Source organism: Centruroides vittatus, unplaced genomic scaffold (genome assembly GCF_030686945.1).
Source record: "Centruroides vittatus isolate TY-2023 unplaced genomic scaffold, ASM3068694v2 scaffold_932, whole genome shotgun sequence".
Classification (NCBI taxonomy): Eukaryota; Metazoa; Arthropoda; class Arachnida; order Scorpiones; family Buthidae; genus Centruroides; species Centruroides vittatus.
The window spans coordinates 158066-180742 of NW_027122721.1; the positions used below are offsets into that span (position 1 = coordinate 158066).

Genomic DNA, 22677 nt, shown 5'->3' on the forward strand with positions numbered 1-22677 from the left:
TTTGCTTAACACTTTAATATTAACTCTACTGTATATTTACCTTGTATTATAAGCAGAGGCTAAGAAAACAAACCGAAAGGTGAAAAATAAAGTTAGAACACAACCATTATCTATTCAAACTACAATAAAATTTGCAGTTGTTAAAATTATTTTTTTTGTTGGTACTAACAAAGGGATTTATGCAACCGGTTGTAAACATTAGACAAACTTTTGCATGAGTATCATATAATCATTTATTAATAAATAGTAATCAAATGTTATTACTTACCTGAAATGAAATGTTTCTGACAAACTCTCGTATTGATATTCACTTTATCCGTATTGAAATTTCTCGTTAATTCTTCAGAGCCATGCTAATTGCTTTCGTCGTGGAAGCTCCTCGATGAAAAATAATGCTGGGAATTTTAAAAAATGACATTCCTTTGATATTGAGTAAACTAGCATTACACAACAATTCACCATAGTGATATTCGCGATGAATAAACAACACAGAACTCCAGCTAAAGCGTGCGTAAACACAAATAAAATGTAAACAAACCAGAAAGATGGCGCTAGACAATTCTGCATGCTCGTGACGTCACTCATGATGTCGACTTGAAACCTCTATTATATTTACTTATGTAGAGTATATCTGCAGAGAATTTTTTGTTGCAGATTCTTATTAAAGATGCAGAATATTTTCTAACTTATTGAATAACCTTCCGATATACATTTCATGATTTATCAAGTGCACAAATGAACAGATTTGCAGCTACTAACACGTGAGCATGCAACAGAGTTGGCCATGTGCATCCGAGGTCAAGTCCGGCAACTCTCAGGCTTTGACTTTGTGACTTGTTAATTATCATTGCAAAACATAGACCGACTGGAAATTGTAAGCGTTTAAATTCGAATGGGTAGTTTGTCGGGATTAATGATATGCTAAATGATATATCCGTCCTTGAATTTTCAATGTTGGCATGAAATTTCTTTCAAGTATTTCAGTGGCACCAAAACTTGTCATTTGGAAAGCACTATTATAAGCCCTAATTTTCTTTAAGAAATGTTTAGTGTCAGGATGAGTCCTGTTTAATAGTGATAGAAGAGGATCCAGTTTAACTTTGCCAACATCCCCTATTTATTCTTCCACTTCAGAGCACTGCAGTACCCACATACTTTATGAATAGGCCCAATATTAGCTGATGATGAATAGTTTAAAAGTGTCATAAATGAAGGCATTTCGGAGCTTTTTGCGCCAAGGAATCATTTATATAGACTTTTTTATTCTGCTGACTTCTATTTTCAAATTCCCGACTGTTCCTAGAAAATTTTCAGTAATTTTGTTTAAAGAACGAAAGTATTCATATTTAAACAAACTTCTTACAAATCCAAGTGTTCATCTTAGTGTTTTGAAACAAACAGCACACAGTAAATTAGATGGATGTCAAAGCAATCTTTATTTACATTTCCTTGCTAGAGGACATTTGCCAATCTCGAGGCTTACACAACCAACCATGCGAAATGGTATTGGAAATGTTTCCTTTTAGAAATAAACCATATTTATAACTTATTTATCATAATCTTCGATATTTTACATTAATTTAGAATGTCATCCATACGAACGTACGCGACACGATTTCCCGAAATTTGCTATGTCCAGCAAGAAATCACTTTGCAACATATCAAGTTTGAAGTTACGCTGGAATTTTCTCATGGTTCATAATACCGCATGATCAATATACAAGTTTTCTTTACAGAATTTTCAATTTGGAATGTTAACTTCCTTTATAGAACCATTTACCTAATTAAAATTTATATTTTGTTTAATCATTCCGCTTAACTTTAAACTTGATAAGCCGAATGTCTCACCTAAAATTATGATATACTCATACATTTTTTTTTAAATTACAATTTTGACATTATGGTCTGATATCGGAGAAGCATGCATTAAGTCTTTATACTGTGATCCACGATCTTTAGTTTCCCATTCACACCTCGTTCAAAAATCACAATGAATAAATGTTTTTCATTTTTACATATGAAAGATATGACCTGAAATAAAATTACAATATCGCGTGCACGAGTCTTAATGAATGCTTCCCGTTTCTACAATTACTACTTATCCTTAAGGCATAAAAGCTTTGCATTAAGATACCAAAATTTATTTTATTTTATTTTTTCTCTTTAACTTTCCTTATTTCTTTTCTTCATTTTGATAAAATATTTTGACATGGGCCAATCCAAAACATACTCGATTGGGCCTTGATGATAATACTGCAAAGCTTTTAATCATTTATCTAGTATATTTATATATATGTGTATATGTAGATTTATACACATACAATTATATATAAATTATGATACAGGATGCTTCCAGTCTGGAACAGAACGTTGAACTTGCTTATCCGTTACAATATTTGTTGATTTAAAAATTAATTTTGAGAGATCGAAAACCAAGATCCTGACAGTTTGTATGAATTAGTTATTGCCAAATTCTTAACGACAATATAAAATTCTTTTATGGAACAAAAGCATCCATTTTACAAATTGTGTGTAGTGATGTTAACTTCTGAATTACTTGCGGATGTCGATTTAACAATTTTAGTGATAAACAGTCTACTTATGTTGTGTATAATCTAAATTTTAAGTTGTTTCAGACTTTATAATCATCCTGTATACAAGTACATATATGTATACTTCCATACATACATATATAAAGCAAAAACAAACAGTGGATCAAATTATTATGCCAAAATTTACATTTAAATCACGTTCAATGAACGATATTTGAAATGACTAGCTCAAAGCATGTCATACTTCCAAATAACTGAATTTTGATCCACTGTTTGAGAGATTTAATTTCCCTCATTTTGAAAATGGAATGACAACAATGAATTCGTGTAACTTATCAGAAACAAATGAGGAAAATTATCTAATAATAAAAAAATTATGCTAATTTTGCCTACAATAAACTTCAAATTATTTGAAAATATAATGTCAGTATCCAACAAAATTATTTCTGTTTTTTTACTAACAACATTAAGAAAATACCCTTCCATAAATGACTATGCTTGAAAAACAAAATAATAATATAACATTTCAATCTGTATACTGACAAACACACTGACAACAATGAAATTGTGTTTTCACTTACTAATTCATATAAAACCACAAAGACAAATACATGTAAAGTGGCAATTTCTGCTAAGTTGTATTTCAGACAAATGAATAATGATCATTTTTAAAAGTGCCTGTTCATCAATGTAATTTAATAATTTGATCACAGAAAACAAAAATGAAAATGGATTATAAAAGAGTAAACAGATGAATTTTCAAGATTTTCCGTAGAGATTTTTTTAAATATTTCTCCATTAACATTTACTTTTTTGTGGTTCTCCTGCGAAATGAATTACTTTTCCGTTCCATTTTACCAGAACCGATTGAAAAAAGTGTGCCTCCTTGTCCTGGAGTTGGTGACGGTGTTGGTTGAGTTCCAAAAGCCGGCAAGGTTCCTTTAAAGAAAACATTCTTATGAATCAATTAAAATTTACTTTTATATTCTCATTAATGATAAAATTGTTACTATTTTAATTTCAGTTTAATAGAGAGAATACAGAGCATTTATTCAGGAAAGTAGTAACTTAACTACCTACTGTATATAATAAATCTACATGTTACCATCATTCGTATAATTATATAAATTTTTAAATTTTTCTTGTAATATAAAAATTTTATTATAATTAATAATTTTCTTATTTCTACTGTTAACTGAAATTATTTATATAAGCTAATTTCAAAATAAAAAATAATAATAATAATAATTTTTACCAAAATTATATTTTGTTGTTGGTGTGAAATTAAAGTTAAATCCACTTGTGTTGCTACCAAATTGAAAAGGAGTTGAGCCACTCGTGTTGGAATTCCCTGAAGTAAAAGTTGACACGGGACTACCAAATGTACCACCTGAGGCACTGAAAGTATTATTAGTAGCTCCAAATAAAGGTTGCATTTGTCCAGATAACATGAAGGCACTCTGTGATGTATTACCAGAGCCAAAAGTACTTTGGTTTGAAGCAAATTTTGGGATCTGTGACTGAGAAGGTGGAGTCACAATTGCAGTTGTATTTGGATTTCCAAAAGCAGTCTGGCTTTGACCAAAAACTGGAGTTTGAGTATTCATTCCAAAAGGGTTTACATTTGAACTAAATGTATTACCAGTTGAAAAGAGATTAATTGTTTTATTTGGTGTATCGATTGCAGTTTGTGCCATTGTTAAATTATTGTTCATTGATTGATTCGATGTTGCTGCCATGTTTTGAATACTTGCATTAGAAGGAACTAATGGTGTAGGAGAACCAAATGCTGTTCCAAAAACATTTGTGTTACCTGTAGTTGAAACTGGAGCAGGTAATTGATTTACGTTACTTGTAAGAAATGAATTTTCATTATTTGTAGCTCCAAAACTGAAAGGTTTTATCGCATTTCCCGAAGTAAAAGATGATTGAGTTACTGCATTCATTAATGGAATTGTTGTTGTTACCAGACTGTTTGGTTGAGTTATAAAATTAGTAGTAATACAAAAAGATGAATAATCTTGATTACTTGAAGGTAAAACTGTAGACGATGTCGTAACAAAAGAAGACAGTCCAGGCGACGACGATGAAACAAAAGAAGAAATTCCAGATGTTGACGATGTAGTTAGTGAGAACTGAAAACCTGCTGTAGAAGCCATAGTAGTATTAGTTGTTGCAGTTGATGGTGTTCGACTTTCACTTGAAAACTGAAAATTTATAGGTTGCAAACTGAAGTTTAAGCCACCCGAAGTACTTGGTGTCATTGTTGTTGCTGATGTACTGGAAGTTGTTAGAGAAATAGAAGTATTCAAGCCAGAGAATATTGTGGCAGTTGAAGTTTGGTTAGGTACAGTATTTGTATTTTTAACAGATGTATTATTAGTTGATGAAAAAGATACTGGATTACTGGTACCAAAATTTGGCTTGATACCTGGGGAAGATATAGGAACACTAATGCTATCTGTTGTAATAGTAGATGATGATAATGAAACTTGCTGAGGTGATTCTGACGAACTTGTAACTGTGTCTGTTTTAGCAGATAGTTCTTTTTCGGATTTTTTAACAATAGGAGTAGGAAATGAAAATAAGGATGAACCAGCTGAAGATGTAGTATCTGACTGTACTACTGACACTGGTAATTGAGTAACTTCAGGACTGGTAACAATAGAAGCAGTAGATTTTCCAAATGTTAATGATGGCACAGTGGAAATAGGCATGATATTTGCCATTGTTGTTTCTGTTACCATTGTAGATGATGTAACTGTAGGTACACTGGAACTGCTAGTAACAGAAATCACAGAACTGAACATAGTGTTTGCAATAGAAAATGAAGTTGTAGTGATAGCAGTATTAGTTGCAATTTCTGTTGGTTCATCCTTCTTTGTACCTGTCAATAGCAATGATATATTATTATTTATATAAAATAAAATAACTGACATATTTTTTTAATACAGTAAGGTCTTGTTTGATGTAAGCCTGATAATAAACAAATTTGTTTTCACTGATGTTAAATGGTTAGTTCAATGTTTCCCAAAGTGAGTAGCAGAATTATCTAAATGCGTATTGAGAAGCAAGTGGGAAACAGAGGAGTGCTGGGAGTGGCTCCTCCAATCTTGTTTGTTTCTTATTTATAATCAGTTACTAACAAGTAATGAAATTACTCATCTAATCCAAAATGTAATGTTCTTACATTGTATAAGTAGACAAACAGAAATTTTAGATTACTTAGGAAATGCATTCTTAACAGAATATGTTTTTTATGCAGTTAATTAACTTCTCTCCATACAAAAAAAAAATCAACTGTAAATTACTGAATATGACAATTTTAAACTTACTGAGTGACTTTTCCAGGCATTGAAAAAGATATTGAGCCATCTCTCACATTAATAATTTTTATTAATAGTAAAAGATTGCTAAATGATTATGAACCTTTACATAAGGTGCAATTACTGAAATCACTGAATTCATCAGTTTTGTTGAATAAATAGCATTCAGTTAGATATGATTAAATATGCAATCAATTATTATTGCTTTTAATTTAATCATCATCTTCAGTAATTCATCAAATTGATATTCTTGAAAAAATATTTTGTGAGATAAGATAAGAATCCAAAGTTAATGAATCTAAGGGTACGTTCGTAAAGTTGAACAAGTTAAATGAGAATGACAATCGTTCTTCTTACTTTCATTAGTCATTTTGACTGATTTGTATACAACAAAATAGCTGTTTCTACAATCAAAATTATGAATGTTGCTAGTACAATCTTATACGAAATACTTTTCTTAGATTGCTTCAGGTGGACAATTATTTGTATCATTTCACTTTTAATCTACAGTTTAAACACTCAAGTAGTTTTAAAATATTGATATCACTGGATGCTATTTTATTCATGAAGTAAACTAACTCCTTCCTTTGTGTATTTTGTTAGAGTTTCATTTGAAATATTTTCAACGTCGAGCATGTGCAGTGAATGGAATTTGTACTTTATGACTGACTCATTAGTAATACATTTAAATTGTTCGACTTTACAAATGTACCCTAAGTCAGCAAACTGTTTCTCCAGCTTCTAACATTTTGAACACAGAACTACTAAATGCTACTCACAGTGGTGAATATCCTAGGATTTACATGTATTTTTATCAAGTAGTATACTTGATAAGGTAAAAATTTTACTTTATATATTCAATAATATCAGACTGAAATGTTATTCATTATAGTATAAAATTTTTAAATGTTTTAAATACATTTTAACAATTTTCTATTAATTGTAAATAATTCTATAATCATCTTTGACAATTGGGATGGACATTTGCTCTACCCTAATAGCCTCAGATGATTGCCTAGATAATATACAGAATTACACAAAATTTTATATTATATGGCATCTGCCAACATGCAACCCCTGTATAAAACAAGACCATACTTTATATATGTTTGTATGTATTTTATATACCCACACACATACACACACCAAGCATACAATGGAATCTGCTTATTGTAATCATTTTGGAATTCATTGAGGAATATACTAATGATGATAACTTACTAATAGTATTTAATAGAATAATTAAATAAGACTACAGATAATGGAAATTTTGATTTTGTTGACTGATACTAAAAGATATGTTAAAACATATAACTCGAGAGTTTATTATTATTATTATTATTATTATTATTAATTAATAGTAGTCAACTGACATATGACTGACGTAAGAAATGCCAGCAATTTAAATTACTACTCTACAGGAAAATATGATTAAAATTATAAACATTTAATGTTTAAAGTACTAGTTAAGACTAACAACTATTGCATGTTGTTAGTATAGTCTGATAGCATGAAAATACAGCTTAAAAAAATGCCTATTTCCTGAAAATAATGATCACTATAATCAAGCTTTGCTTATAATAAACAAAGTTTGATGTGAAGTGCATTAACATATATATTTTAGGCTTGTGAGTTCTGGTAATAATAAACGGCTGATAACATCAGTGATTACAATAAGCAGATGCTACTGTTTAATATACAGTATATATTTTGATATTGCTTTAAAAACATTAATAATTATATTCTGCAAGTATTATTAATGCATAAATTATCAGAGCTGAGACATTTCCAGAAAATTAATAATAAAAAAAATAAATTTTTTATTGAGTTGGCAATGTAATATTATAGTAAATCAATAAATACAAGGTCTGATCAGAAAGTATCCAACCTTATTTTTTCATTGTAAGTATTTGCAATTTGGGGAGGAAACTATGTTGTGGACCCTACTGCATGTATGTGAATTTTGGTGAGCCTGTCTCACCCTGCAGTCACTGTTAGGCAACCATGACAGTTGCATATACAGGGTGGGCCAACGAAAACGAAACGACAGAGTTAACAGAGAACATATTATCAGCCTTAATTTTATGATCAATTTTTTTTTTCCTTGCATGATTTCCGAGATGTCCCCCTCGAGAATAAAATCGACCTGTCCAAGTGATTTGCTTAAATACAAATCCAACTATCCAAAAACTCAGCCATTTTGTTTTTGTTGGCCACCCTGTATACACTGTTATCATTGCATTAGTGATTTGGTAGAACATGACAGGTCTCATCTCTGGTTATAATTTTTATGAAATCAGGATCTAAGTCTACAGGTATGTCTCTGAGACAAAGGCACAATCATTCCAGTGGAAAATGCCATGGCCTCCACAGTCAAAGAAAATACAGCAATCGCACAGCAGAGTGAAGGTCATGTTGACTGTTTTTTTAATCACTATGGCACAGTTTATCATTGATATGCCCCTCATAAAAAACTGTAACAAAGGAATACTACCTGACTGTTTACTTCACTGTTAGGTGCAAGAGACCACAGCTATGGCAGTCTGACAATTAGTTCATTCATCTCAACAATGCTCTGGCTGACAGATCATATCTCATCTGGACATTCCTTACAAAATAGGGTAATGCACAGGTTCAGCAGCCTCTTTACTCCTCAGACATGGCTCTGGCCAACTTATGGCTCTTTTCCCAAACTCAAGATGCCACTAAAAGGAAAGATTTCAGGATACAGAGGCAATCAAGACTAACACAATAAAGCACCTGACAGAGATCCCAATAAATGACTTTGAAAAATGCTTCCAACAGTGAAAACATCACTGGAATAAGTGTATGAACTCAGAAGGACCTATTTTGAAGGCAACTATCATGTGAACCAAACAGAAACACAGGAGTTTTTTTCTGACTTCATGTCAGATACTTTTTGATCATACCTTTATATATATATAATATATTACACATATTAATCTGTTTGCTAAATTGATAATAAGAGATTCTAAATAGCTGTTATGTGACTTTTATAAAATAAAGCACCACATTTCTGTCAAGCTAAAATTATAAAAAGAACATTTCAAAGATGTTTAAAGTCTCTCTTCAGCATATATTATAGATTGTAGTTGCACCTTTCATCTTGTTACTTGATTTCAAGTAAAAGTTGTACATCAGGTGACATTGTGTCTGCTCCATTATTCCACAGTCATGTATAAGCAGTTTAATAAATTGTCTGCATGTGCAGTTCAGTATAACCTACAATACCTACTAAGGAAAGACTTTTTAAATACACTGTATAATTAGGTATTGGTTTTAGTGAATTCCCAACAAGTTATTTATATATTGTTCATTAATTTAATATGTTTAGAAGTAAGTTTAGTACAAAATGCTTAAATGATGTAACATTGCCCATTCAGCTTGTAGAAATTCAAGTCAATCCTTTTATCTAATGCTTCTAAATTACCTACAAATAACAGTAAAACTAAGAGGCGATTCTACCTATTCTTACTGACAGATTTAATGACTGATTTCTATAAAAGTATAAAACAAAAATAGTAAAATCTGGCAGTTTGACTGTAGCTTTACTAAATAATAATAATAGGAATAATTATTCTAACAATAACAAAAACAAACTGCTAAAGCTCAAGTTACCAAAAAGCATTTAATTAAAAACTGATAATTTTCAATTTAATAACATTTAATAAAATAAACCATTTAATTTTCAACCTCAATTTAGATCATCATTAGCTAATAGAATAACTTCATCAGCATCATCTTTCATGAATGTTTATTTATTTAACTTTTTCATGAAAAATTCATAAATTTAGTCAGAGAAATGCTGAAAGCAATTTCTTATACTTTTCAAGTGAAATTAAATTATACAAAACTGTTTAGAATCCAAAGGAAAGATTAAAAAATTAAATTAAATATTTTGTAAAAATTTAATATTTTTTTTATAAATAATTTAAATAAATAATAAACATAGAAAATTTACAATCTTTATTCTTGCAGGCTTCTTTTACTCCAGATAACAACCATTCCAACCGCTTTTCTTCAATCTTTTTATCTTTATTATGTTCTTCTAATGTAGGAAGATGAGCAGGTATAGGTGCAGTCTACAAATCAACATTATCCATATCGTGAAAAATACAATATAAATATATATTTTTACAGCCTAATCAATACTTACTTGTATATGAGTTCCAAGAGAGGTATATATAGGAAGATTTCTTCGATAAGATATGCCCTTTTTTAATGTTGTTGGAATGGTCATTGAAGAATTGCTTTCAGATATTTTCTAAATCATGATGAAATACAATATAGTAAAAAATTTGAATTGTAATGAAATGTTGAACATTTTATTTTTCAAACCTAAATTTCATACACTATATGATAACGTTTCTGTTTAACATAGAAAATTGTTTGTTTATTTTATACTAGGAGTGCTGAAAAATTAACAACTTTATCCAGACTCAAGAGAGCAAAAGCCACACTACAAGAATAATACAGAAAAATCATTGCTATATCTCAAGTACAGTAAGAGTCCATTATAACTGTTAGTTTGCTTACTTTAACAATTTGAATTTATAACGGCTGCACTAAGACCAGAATTCTGCAACATTGAGAAGTGTATGGGCATAAAGCTTTTGTTCTTGTAGGAAAAAAGGAATCTAAGAGATTTACTCTGAGGTACTAGTAACTCTAAAGCAGGACTGCCCTACCTTCACGATAGTGAAGAAATAGGTGTCCTCTGTACTTTATTAAATAGGTGTCCCATTTCTAAACTGGCCATTTAGGAGTAACAGATGAATCACAGTGTGGATGATCCTTTTCAGAAATGACAGATGAAAATGTGAATGAAATCCATGATCAGATCCTCAAGGACCATAGTATTTCAGTCAAGATGATTGCTGAAATCTTGCAATTTCTCACAAAAAGTTTCCCACTTTATGTATGACATTCTCAACGTGCATTCTTGAAAGCTCTCTGTGAAATGGATTCCGAAACTTCTCAATGCAGATAAGAGAACACATGATTGCTTCTGAAGCCATTTTGACATAGTGCCATACTGATGCTGAAGATTCTGTGCATATTAGATCAACTTCAATGCATGCCATACATATTAGACCATTGGATTGAATGCTGATGCAATAAATTTATACGAAAGAACCAAGCCTATTTGTTGAAATTCATTTATAGAATGCTTCATTTATAGAACAATTATACTGAATAAAATATAGTCCATTTTCTTTAAAAAAAAAAAAAAGAGAGAGAGAGAGATTTGATAAAGCTGCAAACTTTCCACAACACCTGGTAATTCAATGCACAATGCATTAACAAATTATTATATATTTAACTGTTTATTTAATCAATTGATCAATCAAACTTTCTTCCACACCAAATTATATATATATAAAGTTGTCATAATATAAAATAATTTTTAACATCTCAAAGCCTATCCACAACAGAATTCATTGCTTTCATTTATTTATTTGAATCTTTCTCTTTTTTTCTTACTGAACATTTTAAAGATTGTCATTAGTATCTACAACATTTAAATCATGTTTTTCCAAAACTAAAGCATATTATTCCCAATTTTATTAGAAATTCCATCCCACTCCATTAACATCTACTTTTTTTTTTATAAGTTGCTTTGTCAAAAAGGGAAGACAAACATGCATAATATTAACTGATAAGAAGTCCTTTACTAATATTCTAATTTAATAATTTTAAAAGGACTAATTACTTATAGCTCTTCATTACAAAATTTATTAATTGTTAAATTCACTCAATATAATTTTAAGTTCAATATTTCAGAATTAAAATACAAAGTCATTTTTAGAAAATGTATGATTTCATATTGTATTTACCTCCACATTCTCATTAGCCTTTTCTTCTGAAATTTGGGATTTATTTCCTTCTTCAATCTTCTGAATAACTTCTCCAGATGAATTTTGATTACTACTAAAAAGAAAAATGTTAGTAATTCAATTTCTGTCCAAAAAATTATTGTTATTCTGTTGGTGGAATGTATCCAGCTCAGCTTAGACTAGTGATATGCCAGACCATGGTCAAGACATTAGCTGTAAGAAAACCACTTTTTTTTTCTGTGCTGTTTGTGTATGTATGTAACTGTATTACTTAATACATATCACATAGTTTCCTATGTGGTATGTGCTAATTATAGCTGCTTTCTATAATATTATGTATATACATATATATATGCTGTTGTAAATCTGTAATGTTTCCAGACTTTTCTGTAATTTATATGGTATGACACCTGTGCATGAAACTATAGACACAAAATGTATCCTATCCATTCTTCAAAGACTTTTCATTTCACGGATGAGTTTTTCTAAGCATGGATGAACATATTTTCTAACTTTTTCAGTATATGCATTTTGTATATTGTGTGTAATTGGAACAGCTATGTTTATAATATATATAATTTTGTTTTTCAATAAATATGATGTCTGATCTGTTGAAATGGATTTTTATTTGACTATGGCTCAATCATCTTATCTTATGGCTCAATCATAGTATATTTTGTGTGTGTGTTTTCTATACCATCTGAGGTGTGTATTTGTATATGGTTCCTGGATTTGTAATAGTTTGTGTATGTGTACAAGCTTTTGATGTTATGTTATGTTTACTATTTGATTATATTGATGTAAATATTTTGTATGTGCTAAAAGCTTGCAAAACTCAAAGCAAGTAACATTTCCTATAAGTATTGTTTGTAAATATATCTTTTAAAACATGCTTTCCATAATTTTCTTTTTATTTACAACCTGGTGTTGTATGGCAATCATAATCCTTCCACCTCTCCATAGAAACATCCACAATCAGAAGTTTGATGCAATTCTGTCTACATGATTCTGGCTGATATCATTAAGAAGTCTTTTGTGGAATTTATTCTGAGTACAAGACTGCTTGATAGTATCTGTCTTTTGTGTATTGTTTTATATCCAAGTCAGTGTTGTGTACGTTTAATGGTGTATTATTTTTATCTGCAAAAGTTACAGCTCTGTGTATTTCTGATGATTCTTGTTTTCTGTAGAAAAACTCTCACATTGTGTGTTTGTAGTGCAAGTTTAAAATATTAGTGAGGCCTTGTCCTCCTCCTTTTTGACAAAGAATTAGCTTTTCTATGAATGACTTATGTTGATGTTTGTTTTGTTTTGTTAATGTTCATGTTTTCTGAAGCTGTTCCAATTTTTTTAGAGTTATCTCTCCAAATAAATATGTGAATATGTGAATACTGGGATGACATGTATTAATAGCTTTAAATGTGTGTCTTGCATTGAACTGTATTAGTACTGAGTTAATACTGAGTTTAATTTATTGTTATATTCTTTAATTATAATTGTATCAAATCATGACAGATAATAGTAAGCAATCAATTATTTTCTTCTTACTATAAAAAATAAAAATAATAATGATATCCAAAAAATCTAGAAAAAGTATTAAATATTTTTTAAAATAAATAGGGAAAAAAATGCTCACTTGTCAGTCACTTTAATTATCTTATTTGGTGTAACAGGATCTAGAGAAGAACCTCTTCGTTTAGCAGACTGATTAATAGAACTGTTCAATTGCTGTAAATACAAATAAACATGTTAATTTTATTAATGGTGATATTTAATTCATTATATCAATTAGGAATTAAATAATACAGTCGATTCCATTTAATTGGGCCACTGGTTAATTGGGGCAGCAACTTTATTAGGCCAAATCTCAAAGAACAGAAACCAAACTAATAAATTAATACATAACTTAAATGCTTAATTGGAACAGTAACAAAAAAGGAATTTAGCAATTTTTGATACATTTTAGGGATCTTCCAAAAATATGTCAACACTACATACACTAATGTCATGTAGGACTAATGGTTTGGCAGAGACAAAGCAATTTTGTCTTTTGCATGGATGGTTTGGTTTTTCCAGAGGGGTCAGCATAGCGGGTCATAACACGCCGGGATCTTGTCTGAGATAGATCTGAATGCAAGCTACTGACCCTGCTCCGGATTGGACTCTTAGAAGCGAAGGGACAAAGACCCCCATGACAACTTTTCAGTCTCTTCACCAAGTTAGAAGACATTTAGATTCCCTTGGAAAATGTTGTATGATTATGTCTAGACTCAGACAGCAGCTATCTGATCATTGGAAACAGCATCCAGAGATGGTGGATTCTATGGACACTCCTGCCAAAGTGGCCCATCTCCAAGTAGAAGAAACTGTGCTCAAAGAAAGACCTTAAAGTGACTTTTGGACAAAACCTGGACATGTTTTAACTACAAAGGGAGGAAGGAAAGATCATTTGATCAGGAATGAATCGAACAGTCAACCCTTGTGTACATCACTACTAATATTTGGCAACACTGCATGATGCGAATCAGTTATCTATCGTCGCGAGTCTGGCAAATTTATAGTACAATATTTTATGTATTTTGGTTTAACAAAGCATTAAAATAAGTACCTAATTATTATTTTTTTATTTACTTATTTATTTACCTACATAGTACATGTTTTATTTTAGAATTTATTATTAGTTAATTTAATTGGGCCAAAATGGATTAGTCCCAACTTAAAGGTTAAAACGTTTGAAGAGTTTATATACTTATTTTACTGGTGTATAGAGAGATTGTATAGTCCCAACTTATCCCAATTAAGTGGAATCGACTGTAATAATGTATTAATTTTTAATTTCAAATAAAAATGTGTTTTATAAACAATAAAACATAACTTTAACATTCATTAATATTAAACAAAAATTAAATTTATAAATTTTTTTTAATATTTATAAAATCTTAGTATCTTAATCACAGTTCAATTCAGTAGTTCTGAAATGGTGTGCCTCAAAAGATGACTAAATATATCATAAATACAGTATTATGAAAGTATATTTTAAACATAAGAAACAAATTTGTACAAAGATTTATCAGATCTATGAACAACTAATAGCTAGGTTTGGCCTATAGCATGGCAGTTATTCTAGTACATAGATATTTATAATTTAAAATACATTAATATTGATATACAGAGGTCCAAGAAATATCTACATTATAATAAAATTTCATTAAAAAACAAAGGAGCTGTTGAAATATGGTTTGTGATAAAAGAAAGATTAATTCAAAAAGTCATCTTATTACAAAAATTAATACAAAATCTGAAGTTGTTTTGAATACATTCAGCGAACCTCAACATGTGCATCTTTAGTTGCATGAAGAATGTCCAATCAATAACTGATTTCCTGCTAGGTTTGGTATTTCCCATGTAACTCAGGAGATTACAAAGGTTATCCTTTCTTTTCAAACAGTAAAGTTAGAAACAGGTGTTTGGGACACAATGTCTTTCCATAACCCTATGAAAAGAAATCTGGTGGGGTTATGTTGGGCAATAAGGGGGACAGGGTGTTGGTCCCCCATGGTCAATCCATCATCTGGGAAACACTTTATCAAGCAAATTACATAGTCACCATAAAACTTTGAGTTAATTTTTCTTTATCGCAAACCACATTTCAATAGACTACTTTGTTTTTTAAATGGAATTTCATAATAATGTAGATATTTCTTGGATATCCTGTATTTTTAATTTTGTATTCAAAATGCACTAGAAAAGTTTTTTACATTTTACAGTGTGCTTCAAGCCAAAAAAATTTGAGAACTGCTGGTTTAATCTCTAGGCTAAGGATAAGCAAATGTCAAATATTATAGATACTTCTATTAAAAGAATTCGTTTTCTTCTCTTTATACACTGAGAATTTAGTTGTGTTATCTGCGTTAAAACTTTTTTTTTTACACTGTTGCAAATATTTTATATTATTGACTTTGTACTCTCAGCATATTTAATTAACCTCTCCAAAATGCATTTTGGCTTTACTGGACCTTTTCAATTGGATAACATACAAAAAACAGTGTCTATGGTGACTATCACTAGCATTACAATATACCTTAGGAGTACAATAATTATAAATAATTACAAATTATTATTAGGGTTATAAATTATATCTAAATCAGTACCAATACATTACTGTGTAAGTCCAGTAAAAACCTCGGGAATAGTCCTTTTGACTTTTTTATGGTTGTGGTTATTTTTATTTTTTTTCTGTCTCCACACAATTGCACGCTGTGGTAGCTCAATTTTCATTTTTTGATTTTTGTTCTCATTTGAATTGTTTTTAAACAATCCAAATGAGAATAAAAATCAAAAAATTATATATTAAGTAAAAATATTATATAAATATACTTTTTACAACATTATAAATGTAAGCATATGGTTTCACTATGCAAAAATATATCTGTTTAATATTTAAAGGTTATTTTAATGTTTTAAAAAAATCTTCTAAAACAAACTAATTTGTCAGTAATTGAAAACTTGGCACAACTTAAAGTATTTACCATTTTTTCCATTATTCGTCTACTAGAACTGTATGAACTGGAAATTTCGTTATTTTTTGTTCTTTTGCTTCTTATATTTATAGAAAGATTTGATGACTCGGGAGTAGAAGGACGTTTTTGAATATTCGAAGATAATTCAGAATTTGGAATTGATGTTAAGCCAGCAGAGGGTTGATTTGTTGGTGTAAATGCAGAACCAGAACTAGAATTACTATCACGACGTTGTCGTTTTGAATTTTTTGGTTCACTACCGTCTTTTTCTCTTGAAGATCTTTTCCTATTAAAATTAAGGCACACATTAAATAAATGAAAATAAGATTAAATAAAAAAGTTATAAAATAAAGTGAAAAATAAATACTTATATTTCAAAATAATTCATAGCTAACAAATAAAATAAAGTAAAATATTTTTCATATTCTTGTTTCATCTTATTCATCTTTGAAAGTTCTTCTGAAAATAAGCATTTATAGTACTGTGCAGATTGAAGAAAACCAAGTCAAGTTTGGGATTTTGTGTGTTTTAATTATAAAATAGGATGGCAGCAAATTTGCAAAACACGGATCAGCCATTTTTTTTAATACCAAACTGTTATACCATTATTGAAAACATAATTCCAATATTAGTTTCATTGCAGTTTACTGTCATTTTGTGGGTAAATGTTGTTACAAAAGTGTTAATTACATAAGCATTTGATGTTTTTCTTTTTAAAGCACAGGCCTAATGAGTTATGGAAATGGATCTTACCCAAAAAAAAAACCAAAACAGTGACAAACAAAATATTCATCCATGACTCAAAACAAATTAGTGAAGTAAGTTAAAGCTGTAAACTCCATTCTGAAATTAAAGCAAGAAACAAATTCAATTTGATCTAGGCAAAAGGGAAATGCGAGAGAAAACATTCCCAAGAGATGATGCAATGCTTCTGGTAAAATCTAGGCTAGACCTTCAGGAAACCATTCCCAATTTGAATAAAGAATTATCCACAGCTGGAGTTCATGACTCAATAGTTCACTGCAGGCTTCTGAATCATTGATGACAAGCTCATAATTTCCAAAAGAACCAGCTCTTGAATGAATGATGACTTGATTACACAAAAAAGTACAAAAATTGGACTGTGGCATAAGATAATTTTTGGAAGCCATTTTTCAGGCCAACATTCCTAAAATGGTAAAAAAATTTGTTCAAGAAAAATGGAATTGTAATTCTGAATTGACCAGAAAATTTGTTCTTCTTCAACCTCATTGAAAGTCTCTGGGAAATCATGAAGATACCGATGAACAGGGCTGGTGCTACCATATGGACAACTGGGAATTTGCCCAGGGTGGCAAATTTTCATAAATTTATACAAAATTTTCAGGCATATTATTTTTTCTTTTATTTATATTACATGGTGCAAGTTGAATATTGATTGATGGAGCAAGGTATGGCATTTCAAAATAAAATTTTTTTCATTTTCTGTAGAGGGATAAGGTGTGTCAAATACATATCTTAACCAGGGCAGCATAAACTCTAGCATTGGTTCTACTGTTGACTAAAGAGGACTGCATGACCAAGGAAAGAAATCCAGAAACAAGTTGCATAACTTTCCCAGCTTCACCAGAAAAGTTTGCAACATGCTCTGTCAGACTCCATTTGCCAAAAGTTATGTTTCTGAAAGCTTCACCTGATTTGCAGAAAAATTTTCTAGGACAAAACCTAAATCTATCAGATGCTTTTTTTTTTAGTTTTTTAAATTTATTCCAGCTAGTAATTATTTAAAATAAAATTGTATGTTGTACCATCTGTTATGAAGTTTTATTAAAAAAAGGAAGAAGTCTTAATTTTGAAGGTAAATGAGTTTTTAAGAAATTGTAAATGCCAACCATGAGTAAAATTTTAACTCTGACTTGACTTGAGATATGACACATGATCCCATCTATCTCCCATACAAACCACCAAAATTTAATAGCATCAATGTCCCTCCCTCATATACAAGTTACTACGCCAAATTTATTTTCCTAATATGCACCCTATCCTGAGATATTAAACAAAATACACGTACACACTGAATTCCCTTTTTTTACTTTTTTGAGATCAGGGATTTCATAACATTGACATCTGCAAAAAACCCAGAGGGTCAAATAAAACATGATTCCAGCACTTTACCATGTGATATACATAACAGCAAGGAAAGTAAAATAAGTTGTATAATCAAAATATGGTTCTGTAGTGGTAACATCAAAGAAATTTGTAAAACTCTTATTCATTCTATGCTAAACATAATAAATCAATAAAAGGTTTCCATACTACATACTAAGTGTATGTTTTTGATAAATAAATTTGTGGAAAATAAATAAACACTGTATTATTTTTTCTTTTGCCTTGTTTACATTAATTTGCATAGTACTGTATAATAAAGAAACTTGCTAAAACACTAACATAGAAACTATTTTATAGTCAATCATTTACACATTTCAACTTTTCCTAATAGCCAGTTTTCAAAAATGTCAACCTCTATCTTCCAAGATAATTAATCATTCATTCGCCTTACACATTCAGTGGCCAATGATCTACTACATGACTTTCTAATTGTATATTAATTTAACAAGCAATATAATTATCTAAAAATACTGAATAATAATACACTAAAATTATTGTAATCATGACAATTACAATAAAAAAAAAAATGTTTGACATATTTTTATACTGGTTGCTATCATAGGCAGGTTTGTTCTATTTACACATTCAACCATTTCATTGCCCTGTAGATGCTTTGTAGAGTTTAACATATGGTGAATACCATTTTCTCTGCAATACTCCTCAAACTGCTTTGATATGAAACATGATCCCCTGTCGCTTATGATCCCATCAGGTACCAAATTCATTTACAAAATTCTTCAAAATCTTCAGAATATTCTGAGCTGATGTATTCTTCACTGGTTCAAGGCAAACAAATCTAGTTAGGTTATCTATTATAACTAACAGTTCTTGATTTCCTCTAGAGCTTTTAATGAAAGGACCCAAATGATCAATATGAAGAATGGAAAATGGTCTTTTACCCTCCTTGATGGGATGCAAGAGTCCTTGATGTTTACTGCCAGGAACTCTGTGAAGTAAACTCTCAAAGCACATGAACATGTGTGCATACCTTTTCATAGAAAGGAACCAATAGAGTTTTTTAATTTTATTCACTGTTTTATCAACTGAAAAGGGTAACCATTAAATCCTGAAACTTTACTGTACTTTTTCTCATACACCTGGGATCACATACAACTTTTCTTCGCTTCCTTCCTTCCTTCACCTTGTAATAATTCTTCTTAAACACATAATTCTCAATCATTTGTTTTTCGGTTGCAGTTCTCTTGTACATTTCCTTCTGAAAAATGTTCATTAATTTTCGCAACTCATTATCTAAATGTTGTATCATCAATATCTGCTCCTCTTCAGTTAGAATTAAACAGACTTCAAGATTCCTCTCTGTAATTTTGCACAGCATATCCTTCAAATCGGACACAGATGCTGTGCTTAAGGCATCAATGTGTGCCATCTTCTGTCCCTTTCAGTGTCATATTTTGAAATCATATTCTTGAATGTAGTTATACCATCTACTTATTTGTGGGTTCAACGTTTTCTTGACATTCATGTATACTAAAGCATGACAGTCAGTAACAACAGTAAATTTAATCCCTATTAACAACTGTTGTAATCTATCCAAGGTCCACACTATGGCCATCAATTTTGCAAATTTTTATGCTGATCATTACTTATATTAATATCATCATTGCTTCTATTAACTAACTCTATTCTTAATCTTTTCAGCTAATAAGCACACTCTCTTTCAATTTTCTCAACATTTTCCTTTTCTAAATGTTCACTTATTATCCCATCTAAAATAGCCTTTACAAAATGCTCTTCATAATTCTTACTTTGTAAAACGACATTTTTCAGTTGTTGTTTTCAGACAATCACGCTGTCTGGCAGAACCTTCTCACCCAATCCCATAACTAGACTAGTGAGATCAACTTTCCTCCTCTTACCAAGGAATGCCATGTTTATCGACAAGACTATGTCTTGTTTATAAAATTGTACTGCCGGCTGGGTAACCAGCTTAGAGGTATGAAGGAGTACATGTCAGGAATTGCAATTTGGCAAAGAGTTTTAAGTGCCCAAATCATGCGCACATAAAAAAAACCAGACTTGTAAGTACTTGGGGGACCAAGAACTGAGTCAAAATAAAATACAAAATAGCGACACTCTCTACAAACAGGCAGTAGTGCGAGATTTGCGCATGCATTGCTCGTTGGGAAGTTAGAAATGCAAACATTGCAAATCAAATTTTGACAAACAAATCTTTGACAAACAAAACCTGTCCCATGTTATTCCCAACATATCTCTGGTCGCCACGTGCTGACCTTGACCGGTTGACCCGAGATATCTCGTTTCAACATCAAAACGTTTTAGAAAGTAGATGGCACTAGTCGTTATAATTTTATATTAAAACTAACTTCCGAAATATAATTTGTTTTCTTTTTACATTTATTAATATATATATTTTGTTTATGCAAAATAAAAAAAATAATTTCGGACGATACAATGGCCAGGATTATTTTTTCAAAAACAGGAAATTTTCATTAGGTATCGACAAAAATTCAACCCAGGGCAACACACAACAGACAGAAATTTCAAAATTCAATAGGTTAATTTCACCGAAAATGCATCGTGGACAACCTCATGGTTGTGGATGGTAAACGAGACCCACCTTCAGCGTCAAAGTGATCCCACTTAGTAGCGAGTCTCTGAGACATTGTCTTATCCCAAATATGGCTTTGCCATTTTACTCGTTTATCCTAAAGTTAGCTTTGTTCTTACTTTTTCAATTGACATTAAATCCTCAAAATTTACTTTGAAATATTGCCACAATTTCTTAAATCTTCATTGGTTTACGGTAATGGAAATCTGAATAAAACAGTTCTTTAAAACAAATCTTTAAAACATATACAGCACTTTTTTACATTTCAATTTAAAATCAATGAGCTCAAGATGTAAAAATTCATCAAAATTATTAAAATTTTGCAATATACAGTAAAAGAAAGATCATTGGGATATATTTAAGTGATAAAAAGGAGTAAAAACATAAGTAAATGAGCAAAGTTTTCTCAATGGAATTTGGAGTGAAAGCCAATCTTGATAAATGAGACTATTAAAATATTTGTAATATATCAACCGATCAAAACATTTTATTCTCTCAAAGAAAGATCCCCAGACAAATTCTAGCTATATTAGAGTCATCAGTGAAAGACAAATTACACATTTTGTTAAATGTAAGATATACCTTATTAATAGTAGAAGTAATTTTGTGTAAAAGGGAAGGCACAGCCATTGACCCGATGGACAATCCACAATCAATGCAAGGCTGAAAATTAACATAAAAAAATGGTTCACAATGCTCTTTTATTAAAGATGAGCTTACAAAATTGCCATAAAATTTCATGTCTGATAGCCACTGGTTTAACTAGTTTAGCAATATGATTTTTAAAGGTAAGTTTGATGTCAAAATCGCTAATAGAACTTATGTAATTAATTGGATAAGAACCGATGTAAAAAACAGGTAATGAAGGATTACGAATCAAAGCATAACACATAATCACTGTTTTTTTTTTGTATTAATTTTCAGGTTTGCAGATTTAAACATATTTATTAATAAATTGATATCAGACTGTAAGATAAAACTAATCTGTTCTGATCCATCTATGTCATCTGCATAAGCTATAATATGAGATTTAAGACAGTAAAAAAGTTTGTTTAAATATATTGAAAAGGCCACTAAGAATAGATCCTTGTTGGATACCACATAAAGGAATAAAATCAAAGAAAGTATAATCACCTATTTTACTTTTATAAGTTCTCAATAAGAAATAATTGTTGAACCAAAAATAAATCTTAACATCCTACATCATTTAGATAAACAACTTTTCATCAGATTAACTAAAAGTTGTCTAGTAAAAATAATAGATAATCCAGCAAAACAATCCAATATTACATATTAAAAATAATATAAATATTCCTCTATAAGTACATATTACTTTTGAAATTAAAACATCTAAAAAATAATAAATACAGGAAATCCTTGTTAGGTTGAAATTCAAGGGACGAAATAATCAAGACTTCAAATTATCAAGTTTTGAATTACCTTAGATTTACATAATTCTGCATAATATGTCAAATACCACATAACTGATGTAATTAATTAAGAAAATGGAATGTGACTATGCATACAGAACACTATTTTTGTTAATAATTGAGGCAGAGCCTTAGCAAAGCCTCTTCTATGTTGCTTACAGAATTGTGTTCTCATTCTCAAAACCTGTTCAATCAATTTTCATTAAAGTTTTCCATTAATTGTGACAAGGAATCCAAAAATGCAATAAAAAAT

General features: G+C 30.2%; 1 protein-coding gene across 2 annotated transcripts in view; it reads right to left on the reverse strand.

The window, feature by feature from the left end:
• Positions 1-1412: 1412 nt before the first annotated feature.
• Positions 1413-22677, reverse strand: part of LOC136990456 (nuclear envelope pore membrane protein POM 121-like) — a 48200-nt gene continuing 26935 nt past the window's right edge. Inside the window, exons 4-10 of one of the 2 annotated variants that reach the window (XM_067288842.1) lie at positions 16266-16542; positions 13373-13464; positions 11737-11827; positions 10056-10163; positions 9861-9981; positions 3808-5439; positions 1413-3491 (exon numbers count right to left, since the gene is read on the reverse strand). In XM_067288842.1, the coding sequence (XP_067144943.1) occupies positions 3358-3491; positions 3808-5439; positions 9861-9981; positions 10056-10163; positions 11737-11827; positions 13373-13464; positions 16266-16542 (2455 nt within the window). In that variant the 3' untranslated portion in view covers positions 1413-3357. Of the gene's footprint in view, positions 3492-3807; positions 5440-9860; positions 9982-10055; positions 10164-11736; positions 11831-13372; positions 13465-16265; positions 16543-22677 lie in introns of both variants that reach the window. The other variant, XM_067288841.1, reaches the window with a different exon arrangement.